The 12,257-nt window shown below is 34.8% G+C and overlaps 3 protein-coding genes across 4 annotated transcripts in view; 1 reads left to right on the top strand and 2 right to left on the bottom strand.

Moving 5' to 3' along the window:
• Positions 1-4,292, bottom strand: part of tcirg1b (T cell immune regulator 1, ATPase H+ transporting V0 subunit a3b) — a 32,528-nt gene extending 28,236 nt beyond the window's left edge. For both annotated transcript variants that reach the window (XM_056472080.1, XM_056472081.1), the window contains exons 1-3: positions 4,140-4,292; positions 283-402; positions 101-179 (exon numbers count right to left, since the gene is read on the bottom strand). In XM_056472080.1, coding sequence (XP_056328055.1) covers positions 101-179; positions 283-399 — 196 coding nt within the window. In that variant the 5' untranslated portion in view covers positions 400-402; positions 4,140-4,292. The remainder of the gene's footprint in view (positions 1-100; positions 180-282; positions 403-4,139) is intronic.
• On the bottom strand, positions 2,213-10,517 carry LOC130241216 (transmembrane O-methyltransferase-like). The gene is given in 5 exon segments (XM_056472937.1): positions 2,213-2,292; positions 5,905-6,084; positions 6,185-6,276; positions 6,278-6,440; positions 10,487-10,517. Coding segments are annotated over 5 exon segments (546 nt in total).
• Positions 10,423-12,257, top strand: part of limch1b (LIM and calponin homology domains 1b) — a 222,106-nt gene continuing 220,271 nt past the window's right edge. Inside the window, exon 1 of the mRNA XM_056472848.1 lies at positions 10,423-10,697. Within this exon, the coding sequence (XP_056328823.1) occupies positions 10,557-10,697 (141 nt within the window). The 5' untranslated portion in view covers positions 10,423-10,556. The remainder of the gene's footprint in view (positions 10,698-12,257) is intronic.

Genomic DNA, 12,257 nt, shown 5'->3' with positions numbered 1-12,257 from the left:
TTGTTTTCCAAAAAAAAAAAAAAAAGAGCACTGATCTCTTTGGAATAATGTACATGGATAATGTAACGCAGCATCTACAACCGAAAACAGACAGACTCACCAAACGTTTTCTCCAGCTCCTCGCATCTCCTCACTTCATTCACAAACTTCCTCTGGAATGCGTTCACATTTGGATTTAGCTAAAATTTCAAACAGACAAGCCTCATTTTATAGCAAGCCAAACGTAAGGTTGTTTAATAAATGAAGCATAAAATAGAGAATGGTGAACAGAAATCCTCTCACATCTCTGAACTCCACTATTCCCAGCTCTCCCAGTTCACTGACGCAGTTGTAGGCCGATCCAGACTGGAGGAAAAGCTGTACCAGACAGACCTCTTCACTGCGGAAAAGAGACCCCATGACCTGAAATGCACACAAGTCAAGTCAAGCTTTGTCAATTCTGCTACATGTGTGAACATACAGTGGAAAGAAATGTACATAAATAAACAATCATAAATACAGATGCCATGAAATACCCATGGAAATCACAAACGTGCAGTACAAGGCAGCATCAGATTATTCTGCTTCTGGAAAAGGGGATGCATTCATAAAATTATTGTGTGAACACACAAAGCACTTCCTCTTTTGTTTTGAGTCAGAAAATGTGAACATGAGTCTTTGTTCCTCTCTGGGGTTTTTCCACATTTCATAATTTCACCTTGACAAAATTACTTTAAAATCACGAGTTATGTGGGGCAAACTAAAGACCCCCCTTAAAAAAAAAATAAAATAAAACTTTCAAATTTCTGCATAAAATACATCAAATATTTTTGTTGAGATGACAAAAGTTTTTGTTGTATAATAATGTCAAATGTTAAGCATTTTAAACAGCATTTTTGTCTATTTCTTTTATTGTGCATTTTGTTCAAATGTGCTCATTTTGATTGGAAGTACATGGAATGAGTGTACATTTGTCATATCGCAAGACCATTTAAAGGGCTAGTGCATGCAAAGCTGAAAATTGTCATCATTTACTTAGCCTTTCTTTGTTTCTGCTGAACACAAAATAAGCTATTCTGAAAAACATTGGAAAGCTATAACCAGACTTCCATATGACTTGTTTTTCTGAATATCGAAGTCAATGGTTAAAGTTTTCTAACATTTTTCAAAACATCTTCTTTTGTGTTCATTTAACAGAAAAAGGAAATGCATATCCATATAGAACAATTTGAGGGTGAACAAATGGCGAGTACATTTAAATTTTTGGGCAAAACAAAAGGTGATTATAATAACGTTAACTTTTCAGATTTTTTACTGTAATGGAATGGGCACCTTTTATAAAGCTGCTTTGAAACAATAGCGATTGTGAAAAGCACTATTCACATAAACTTGCATATAACTTTAAAATAAAAATACTTAAAGGAACCCTAATCAGTGCATAAGCTTCACACATTCCCTTACAACAGAGATGCCCAAACTAGGGCCTGTGGGCAAAAGTTGGCCCATGGTAACCTTTGATTTGGCTCGCCAACTAATCAGAGAAGAGCTGGACAAATGATGGGGAAGGTTGGGGTGAATCCCTTAAACCGAGATTGTCATTTCTAATTTTACATAACTTTTTGTTTGTTTAAATGCTAAGTTTAATGCTAAGCTACAAAAAAGCAAATATGAAATTAAATGTTTCAATTAAATGTGGATTTCCCAGATTTTTAAAGTGTCATGAATACCTAAAACAAGATAACCGTTTTTAGGGTTTACAGCGGTTTGGAAAAGTCAAGGTTTTACTATCGTTAAAATGTTCAGTTTTACCGTTCCTAAAGGTAAGTTTTTTTGCCCTTTAATGTTTTTTATGTGTTGTAAATCAATGGTTCCCAACCTTTTTTGCCTGAGACCCCCTTTTCCCCAGAAATTATTGTAAGGCCCCCCTTCACATTTAACGATATTATCGCTCATATAGGTTTTCAGTAGGTATGTAAAAAAAAAAGAGAGTTTGTTTATTAATATATCTAGGTATGTTTATGCACAAATAATAGCCTAGTGTAAAATATTAAAGCAAAACATCAGTAGGTGATTTGTTTTGGGTACACCTTGCAGTATTGAAGAGTCGTTGTCTGCAAATGTCTTATTAATTTGAACGGTCTCATGCATTCGTTAGCAAGAACTTTGTGCACAGATAATGCACTGTGCCTGGGTAGGGGACTCTTTGCTTCGAGAATAGAAATAAAACCAAAGTTCAGATAACTATCTTGGTGTTTCTAGTATTGCTAGCTTCCTCACCTGGGTCCAGTATGCTTGGGTCATTACTATTAGCAGCTAAAAGCGAATCAGTGAAAAACACATAGATGAACAGAATTCTCCAATAAAAAAAAAAAATAAAAAAAATTATATATATATATATATAAGACTTTTAGTTAAAATAATATTAGATTATCCTTATACATATCAATATTCATTTTATTGTTGTTGTCTTTTTTTGTGGAGTATGAATTACAAATTTGTCCATTTTTTGGTCAGATAGGGAATAAACTAAGAACTAAGGCAACATGATCATTCTCCTAAGTTCACTGCTTTTTTTTTTTTTTTTTAATATAACATAACCGCCCACAGAGATTGCTGAGGGCCCCTTGTGGGCCGGGACCCCCCTGTTGGGAACCAATGTTGTAAATAAGTCTATGTTTCTGAAACCAATGAAGAGAGCAGAAGTCACTGATTTATTTTAATCATTTAGCCTGACATGTTTACTGTTCTAAAATATTATAAATGTTTCCTAAAATAAAATATATTGCATACAATGGGGTAAATTGTTTTTGTTTTTTTTACTTTTTTAAAAAAGAGCTTCTTTTAGAGCAGTAATCACAATACCATGAAACCGTTGTATTTTTATCTAAGGTTAACATACCATCTGAAACTTATACCGGGCCATGCCTAGACACATACATTTCACTATCGAGTGATTTTTTTTGTTTTGTTTTTGTTCATAAAACAAAACATTTAACTCCATTGAGTTATTATAAATGAGTTTGTTTATTGTTTTATTGCAAGAAGTACACTATAAAATGTTAAATACATTTATAAATATTGTTACAGTTAAAGCATTTTTCTATGTATCTGTTAATATTATTAAATTAGGAAGTTACCATGGCACCTTTAATGTAATACAGTTTGGTATATTTAGCTTTGGCCCACCACACTTAATCAAGCTTGGATTTTGGCCCTTCATAAGAAAAGGTTTGGGCACCCCTGCCCTACACATTCATGTAAACTTTAAATCTAAAATAGAAAAAATGTTATCTGTAAACTACCCATGTTGTGCATTTCTGCTTTATTTAATTAACAAATACATGTTGACAAGTACATTTATCAAACTAGTTTTTCACAAACACCTTCTGGGTCATATTTGACTGTAGAGATGGCATCTAGACATGTGATTTCCTTTTGATCACATGCATCTTCACAGGTCTTGACAGCTAACATCTTTGGTAGATGATAGACATAAATGGGCATGTTTTTAAAAAGTTCACCCAGTTTTTTGGTTACTGAATGCACAATCATACAAGAAATCATTATTGGGGTAAAGTTGATTTTACATGCGCACATTCAGACTTTCACCTTCTTAATTTAATTTCAGAAGTGTTCTTTGCACATTCGAAATAGTAAAATTAATGACTATCAAAGTACAACATTGTTCACAGTTAACTAAATAATACTAATGTTGTTTTGAAGTCATACTTACATGCAATGATATTTATATTTTAAGTATCTAAAGTGGCAAACTGTAACCTTTTAAAAAAAGAAGGAATGTGACTTTATCCCAATAAAATCATTTCTTTCCAGCCTGACTTTAATAAACTCTGAAATCAATGCTAAAGTTAATCTTTTTAGATGAATTCCACTGCATAATCAGACAAACTACTTTAAATGATTGAATCCATTACCAACTCTCAGTTCATTACAGAACAATGGCTTATTTTCTCTCTTCATTTGCTTTCATTTTCGTTTCCCTCAAACTATAAAACTCAAAACTCATTAAGCAAAATACATGACTTCATTATTATTTAATGAAAGATTAGATATGTAGACATACAGCAAACTATGTATCAAACTATGTAGCTAGCATACAAAACATGAGTATAAACATCAACCATGATCTGCAGACTTACCGGATGATAAAACACCGATAATGGAGCACAGCGATATGGGTTGACTTTTAGTCGTTGTCAGTGAACGTCTTCCAACGGCGTTTCTGCTAGACAGAATAAGGTTTAAACAGCAGTAGTGTGAGAGTGAATCACGAACTTCCCGTTTGTTTTAGACAGTCATGTTACTGCAGCTTATCACGTGACTTCACGGTCGAACTTCAAGGCTGCTTCCCCTGAGGCAAATCCACGCACTGCTTTATGAGAATTATTATTATCATCATTATTTTTGCTATTTTAATGTATTATACCTCGAGTACCGTATCATATCCTTATATTTTATGTATTTATTTATTTGTGAAAAAAACAAATATGAAAAACTATAGCTTTGTTTTACTCCAGGGGGCGCTAGAGCCCTCCATTGATTCAATCTATTGCTCAAAATGTTTGCAATCAATAAAGGTATCTTCAGGTTTTTTTTGTGATACGTTTGTTATTGGTGCATTATCTTTTAAAACTAATGATTTCAAAGATGTGTGCTTCTTAATCTACACTAATCCATATAATGGATCACATTCTAAATTCATATCATTCCTCATTTCATCAGGAATCTCCAAAATAATGTACTGAGCACTGTTTTAACTGACAAATGTGGTATTTCTACTGAATAAGTTACACATAGATGAACAGAATTCCCCAATAAAAAAAATAAAAATTATATATATATATATATATATATATATATATATATATATATATATATATATATATATATATATATATATATATATATATATAAATATAATAAGACTTTTAGTTAAAATAATATTAGATTATCCTTATACATATCAATATTAATTTTATTGTTATTTTTCGTTTAAGTATGTCAGCTACTGCATATTGGGCTTGATTCTATATTCTCCTGGTTGTTGTAATTTTCTGTTACTCTACCATATTTTAATTATAATCTTCTTTCTTAAATAATAAAAAAAATAGACATATTCTTAATCACACTACTGCATGTGGTTTATTTTGTTCAGTTTTGGAAAATGACTATTCTGCATGTAAGCATAAAAACTTCACAGATTTGCCTTTAGTTTGCCAAGAGTTTCAAGATATCTGGGTATTTTTCAAAACTTAACAGTGTTATTGTGTCACACTTCTGCGTCAAAAAAACAACTGTTAACAAATTCTGCACAATAGGAATAAAACTTCAGAATAAAAAGTTCAATGCAGTGTGCATTCAGAGATGCTCTTTTGCATACCTCGGTTGTAATGAGTTGTTTTTTGAGTTACTGTTGCCTTTCTATCAGGTCGAACCAGTCTGGTCATTTCCCTCTGACCTCATCAAGGCATTTGTACCCACAGAACTGCCGCTCACTGGATATTTTCTCTTTTTTGGACCATTCTCTGTAAACCCTAAAGATGGTCGTGCGTGAAAATCCCACTAGTTCAGCAGTTTCTGAAATACTCAGACCAGCCTGTCAGGCACCAACAATCATGCCACGTTCGAAGTCACTTAAATCACCTTTCTTCCCCATTCTGATGCTCGGTTTGAACTGCAGCAGATCGTCTTGCCCATGTCTACATGTCTAAATGCATTGAGTTGTTGCCATGTGATTGGCTGATTATAAATTTGCATTACCAAGCAGTTGGACAGGTGTACCTAATAAAGTGGCTGGTTAGTGTACATATTTAGCTCAAAAACATATTTGTAGAAATGCTGATTGTTTAAATCTGCAATGCAAATAATGATCTAAGTATAACAAAAAAAAGTATAACTTAACACCTGCAACTAGTATGCTTTCCTCCCCTTTATCTGCTGTCAGAGGATCTTGTTCTACAGTTTGCAGTTTTCCAGATGGAGGAGGCAAACACAGAATCCTGACCGAAGCATAGCCACAGTGTGTACCCAACTCCAGGACCCTCAGCGGGGCTTTACTTTTCACAATCTCATCCAGAAACTCACCTGTCAATGACAAGACAGTACTCAGCAGAGAAGGTCTCCACAACATGAATAATGCAAGAAACACATACACACATCAGGGTAACAGACTCCAGTAACAGACCTTTCTGAGGGCCAATGTCTAAGTAGGCATGAATGCTGGAATAGAGGTCAAAGGTCATCAAGACACTCTGAGCCTGTTCGTGTGTGGAGTTTATAGGCATGAGTGGAGCTGATGCAGACCTTCCTGTGGGAAAGCTTCAGTACACCAGAATACACCTGACGGCACATGCCCAACAGCGGAGAACGGAAAATAGCCAACATCACTGCCACAACCGGGAGCAGATGCTCAGAGACCACCAGCTGAAACATCTCTGAAACTGATGTGGAAAAGAGACATGCGTGGAGTCATGCAATATAGGAGCAATCTTTTGTAAAATATAACTGATATGAAAATGAATAAAAATGTAGGGCGGACATGTTTTTATTTGTTACTGTTTTTTTCAACTGCTTACACACAAAATCTTTTCTTGTCACACGATTTATGAAACCTCTTACTCAAAATGCAAAACTGCACAGCAAACCTCCAAAACCAGAAGCTATTTCTCAGCCTTGAACTCAGTTTTACACTTTTTTCAAAACATTACACACAACTCTCTACCTAAAACTCAAACATCTAACAGGAAGCTGCTTTCCTTTTCCAAACACAACCAGTCAAAATACTACACTTCTTCACTAGATCAAAAACACACACATCCTCACGTGCAAACACTAATTTCTTAACTGATTACTAATGAATCACTGCTTCACTGTAGTACAGACCTATAAATAGGTCAAAGGTGACAGGTCACTGAGCTGCTCTGAAAATAACTGGCCCACAATTTGTAATTTTGTACTTACCACATGGTCATCTTTTCTAAATCCTAAATCCCTCAAGAAGAATTATTCTCAGCCTGGCTCTGTAATGTGTATGATGGCCAACCCTATGCCTGCAGACCATCTCCAGGCAAAATACACTTTTTCTCCCGAGATCACACACTCTGTATTTACTGTATTCTGGAGAATACACTTTTGCTTTACATATACTTTACATACAATTTTACATACAGTATGTTTATGGTTTTGTTGTCGGCTACTGTATACAACAGTAATGCTTGGCCTAATAATTTTTTTCTATTTTCTACATATGATTTGTGTATGCAGTGTACCTGTTACACCTCTCAGCAGATTACTGTCACTGTGGAACATTGTATTGAAATGTAGATATAAGCCTATGAAAGAGCAAAGAGCTTTAGATTTAGAACAACAGTGTTTAGATTTAGAACAAATGTGTTATATTGTGAAAGATGTGTTATCCATTTGATGCACATGCTTCATTCTGACCTGTGTTTATGGTATTTTGAATGCAGTGTTACAGTTTGGCGGAGATGCATTTTGTGTGTGCAGTTTTAAGAATTGTGTGTAGTTTTTTAAAAAGAAAGTACTGTTTTGAAAACATGAGTAAGCAGTTGGAAATACTTTTTTTTCCCAATTGCTAACACATTAAAATGACATGCACAGCACAGTTATTTAAACTGACACACAGAGAGCAAAACTTCTTCTCAAGTCTCCAAAAGTCTAAACACATTTTCTGCATAACACACATTTTGCATTTCAAAACGACTGCTTTCAAAATGAAACAGTTTTTCATGATTGCTAACACACTAAAATGAAACTTTTCCCACAATTAGCAAAACCATACACTCAAGGAGCAAAACATAAGGCTAGATCTGCACAACTGTAAGCACATTGTCAGCTACACTTTTTGCAAAACATTACACACACTGATATACAAATCACTAAACACACTTGGATGCTTTTGACACAGAAATTTTTCATATTGGAATTTCCTAGCAATTTTCCTTGCAGAGGCCTTCAAATGAACACACACATGAACCATAGGTTAAACACAGCCATCAGGTGTGCACAAACTGCTGCAAAGCTGTAGACACACCAATCAGCTGTAACCACAATAAAAAAAAGCAATAGGTAAAAACTATTCGTCTTCAATAAACATGTTTACAGTAGTATAGCTATAAATAGTAGTCTTCAATTTATATGTTTTACAGGAGCTATAAATATTAATCTTCAATAACTAAGCCAATGTTGCAGTATGGAAGAGGAAGCACAAAAGTGAGGAAGATTGGTAAACAGGAGACAGGGGATGGATGTTTTTTTTTTTTCATTGAAATGTATACATCACCAGAAAGCTGAATAAATAAGCTTTACATCGTTGTATGGTTTGTTGGGATTGGGAAAAATTACTTTATAGCAATATCTCTCAAACCCTGATTATATCAGTATTAGTCAGTTAGAAATGATACAAGTGTTTAAGATTAAGTACCGCAGTGTGTAAATGAAGCAAACAGATTTATTGAATGAGGCGTGTGTGTTCTGTGCGGTATTAAAACTGTTTTGTTAGTGTTGTAAAGTTTTGGACGAAGTGTTTCCTTTTGCAAAAGTTCTAATGTGTTCTGCTGTTTATGTGTGTGGATGTGTAAATTGTGTGTAGTGTTTTGACAAAATGAGCCTTAATTTGAAAATTGTGCTTAAGCAATCAGAAAAATATGTAAATATATTTATATAGTGATTATAATATAATTAATAAAAATATAATAAAATAATATTTCAATTTATGAAGACAACAAATAAAATTTTTATTAAAAGAATCAAATGAATATGCAAATGAATAAACACAGTGAATAGAAAATATATATAATGGAACAAACTAGAAAATATTCTCGACAACAAAAATCACATACATAATCTTTCAAAAGTATTGCCACAAGACGTAATATACAACAGTAATGTAGGGTAACAAATCTCAACATAATAAATGCTCGCTAGACTGGGTTGGCATATGCCAAAGAAATGTGTTGTTTTATTCGTTATAGTAGTTAGAAACGAGGAGAAAAATATACAGAATTTACCACTGACGAGAACACGAAGCTACTGTAGTTTGTGTGTGTGTGCGTGTGTGTGTGAAATGCGTTGAGAGTGTGAAGAGAAAAAAGGCACACCTGTACTTGATGTCCGACTCCCCTGACACACTGGAAAACACAAAGATAGGGAGAATGCCTTGTCAGAATATTTATCGGGTCAATACGCTCTGCATCACCGCAAAATAGCCCAATAACCTATCGTTTAATAAGGTTTTTGTCTAAAACAATATTCTTTAGGGGGGGGCAAACGATCTAGTCATGCCCGTCTTTTGCCTTGTACTTGAGTAATAATGCATATAAAAAGACGTGTGTGTGTGTGTCTGAGGCCAAAATTACTTCCAAACAATGACACTAAACTAAAAGAAAGCGATTTCTTTATTTAGGCTATAAACACCAACTGATTGGTCCGCGCTAATCAGCGCTTAGAAAAGTAACAGTTAATGCATGACTATAAAGTATGAGCTACTTTGGCAATGGCAATAATTTAATCCTTAATAGTGGCAAGAAAATGACACAAACGAGCAGGGAACTTTACAAACACAATCAGAGAAATCATTATGCTTATTAATACCTTAATGGCCAGTAAATTCCACTAGATGGCAGAATTGCATCTAATCCAACTAGATGCGAAAGGTTAAATGAATGACATTAGCCACTGATTTTGTAAACTGGTCCTGTCCTGGGTCCACCGGGGGCCAAATGTGGAGTGCTAGGATTTTACATTTGGAAAAGGCATAAAAATGAACAAGTAAATACAATAAATAAATAATAAAAAATAAAATAAAACTAATAATAATAATAATAATAATAATAATAATAATAATAATAATAATAATAATAAATTAAACCAGGTGTCCCTGATAAAGAAGGAAGAAAGCAACAAAAGAGAGTGAGTAAAATATAATTTAGTAAAAAAAAAAAACGGATGCAATGAAAATAATAATCATTAGGAATATTAATAGCGGTACATTGATATAAAATATATACATAATTGACTTTGTGTCAAATATGGACAAACAAACCTGGAATTACCAGCAACAAAATAACAAGGTTTATACAATAAATAATTCTAAAGAGAAAAAAATGTAAACATATTGTAAAACAATTATCTGATATTGCCATTTTGTGCAACAATAAGTATCCAGCTACTGTTCGAATATTTATATATATCTCAACTACTGATCTGTAAATGTGTTAATTGATAAAGTTTTTATCACATTAGGGCATTGGAGTAGGGTGTGTTAAGGGAGGCGCTGGGAAGTAAACCTCAACTCTGATTGGCTGTTTTGGCTGAAGGGCCGCCCTAAGAAGCAATGTTGCGTTCTGATTGGCTGCCTGAACCCCACCAGCGGATCGGCGGCGCTCTTGCGCCTCTCAGCTCATCCGCGAGTGCGGCAGCAGCGCAGCTCTGCGTCACGACACACAGAGTCCTGAAATAACTTTACCTGGCGAGTTGCGTGACTTTTCGTCTCTCATCGGGCGTAAAGCGGGCTTACATTAAGGCACCATTTCTAAATGGCGAGTCCAGCTTCGGATGCAGGACGGCATCTTCCTCTGCAGGCTCATCATCACCACCACCAACACCATCACCATCATCATCATCACACCGAACCGGCGCCCGAACCCGCTATCCGCGAGGCGCAGAGATGGATAGAGGTGCGTGACGTCATGACACTGCGTTATTTAGGAATACCGTGTATGATGCGTGCGCGTGCTGAAGCTTTGCGAGATTTGTGTCAGGTTTAACAGGACACGCGTGTGTACCTGCTGTTTGCTGTGTGGATTGATGCTGTGTTGAAGGATATAAGTGTCACCTGTTGACATAATTAGCTGTCATGTGGCCTGAAGAAAGCATGAAGGAATGTCAATGGAATGGTTACCACTCATAATGGGATCAAAATAGAATCCTCGAGGAAGGTCGAACTCCAGTAATACAACAGTGTTTCAGAATGTCAGTTTAATTTATAGGATAGTTAAGGTGTAATGGTAGCTTAAATGTACGGAGGTATGTGTAGCAATGTAGATTTAGGGTTAAAAATAAATACACTTCAGTTTTGTTGTGTTGGCATGTTGATATACATTGGATGTTTAATCCCAAAGCAATATCAGTAGAATTTCTCTAATACTTTTGAATCACTCATAATGACAGCAAACATGTCAGGACATCAGGTAAGAATAACAAAAAAAGCCCTTACTGATTTAGCTGAATTCCTGTTTTATTTATCCCAGATAATTATTTCAGAATTTGTTTAAATCCAGTTGGATTTTTGAACTTGTTGATCCCTTTAGGAATGATTCTAAATGATTGTGGAAATTCCATTAGCATTCCTGGAGGATTTGTTCATTTGTTTGTTTGTTTTTGACAAGACCTTGTGTGCTAATTAATTCATTTGGTAAGATTATGCTTGATATAATTTGGAATTAAAGGTATAGTTCTCCCAGAAATGAAAACTTGCTGTTAATATACTCATCCTTAGGCCATCAATATTGTAGAAATTTAGAGGATACAGTAGTTCACCTAAAAATTTAAATTCTGCCATGATTGTCTCACCCTTCACTTGTTCAAAACCTTCATCCTTCGTTGTTAACCCATTGACTTCCATAGCCATTTTTTGTATGTAGGTCTAATGGGTCCCAGCAAACAGCATTGTTTAAAATAGATATTTTTTTTTTGTGTTCAAAGAAGAAAGATACACATAAAAGTTTAAAGTCACATGAGGGAGTATAAATGATTAAGTAATTTTTATTTTTGGGTAAACTATATCTTTAATAAAGATTATTAGCTGTATTTATAGTAATTCATAAAATGGGACTTTAGCTTTAGCTTACAATTTTAGCAACCAGTACACTGAGATTAAATTAATAAACAAACAAACAAAATTAATACCCTAGGGACATATTGATTAATTGAGGTCTTATCAGGTGAAACAATAAGTCTGTGCAAGAAATTCAATGTTATTAACACATTATTACAGGGCGCAGTGGGTAGCACAATCGCCTCAGAGCAAGGAGGTCGCTGGTTCGAGCCTCGGGTGGGTCAGTTGGCATTTCTGTGTCGAGTTTGCATGTTCTCCCCGTGTTCAAGTGGGTTTCCTCTGGGTGCTCTGCTTTCCCCCACAAAGTCCAAAAACATGCGCTATAGGTGAATTGGGTAAGCTAAAATTGGCCGTAGTGTATGTGTGTGAATGAGTGTGTATAGATGTTTCCTAGTGATGG

This window comes from Danio aesculapii, chromosome 14, assembly GCF_903798145.1.
Source record: "Danio aesculapii chromosome 14, fDanAes4.1, whole genome shotgun sequence".
Taxonomy (NCBI): Eukaryota; Metazoa; Chordata; class Actinopteri; order Cypriniformes; family Danionidae; genus Danio; species Danio aesculapii.
This window is presented reverse-complemented; position numbering and strand designations above follow the sequence as displayed.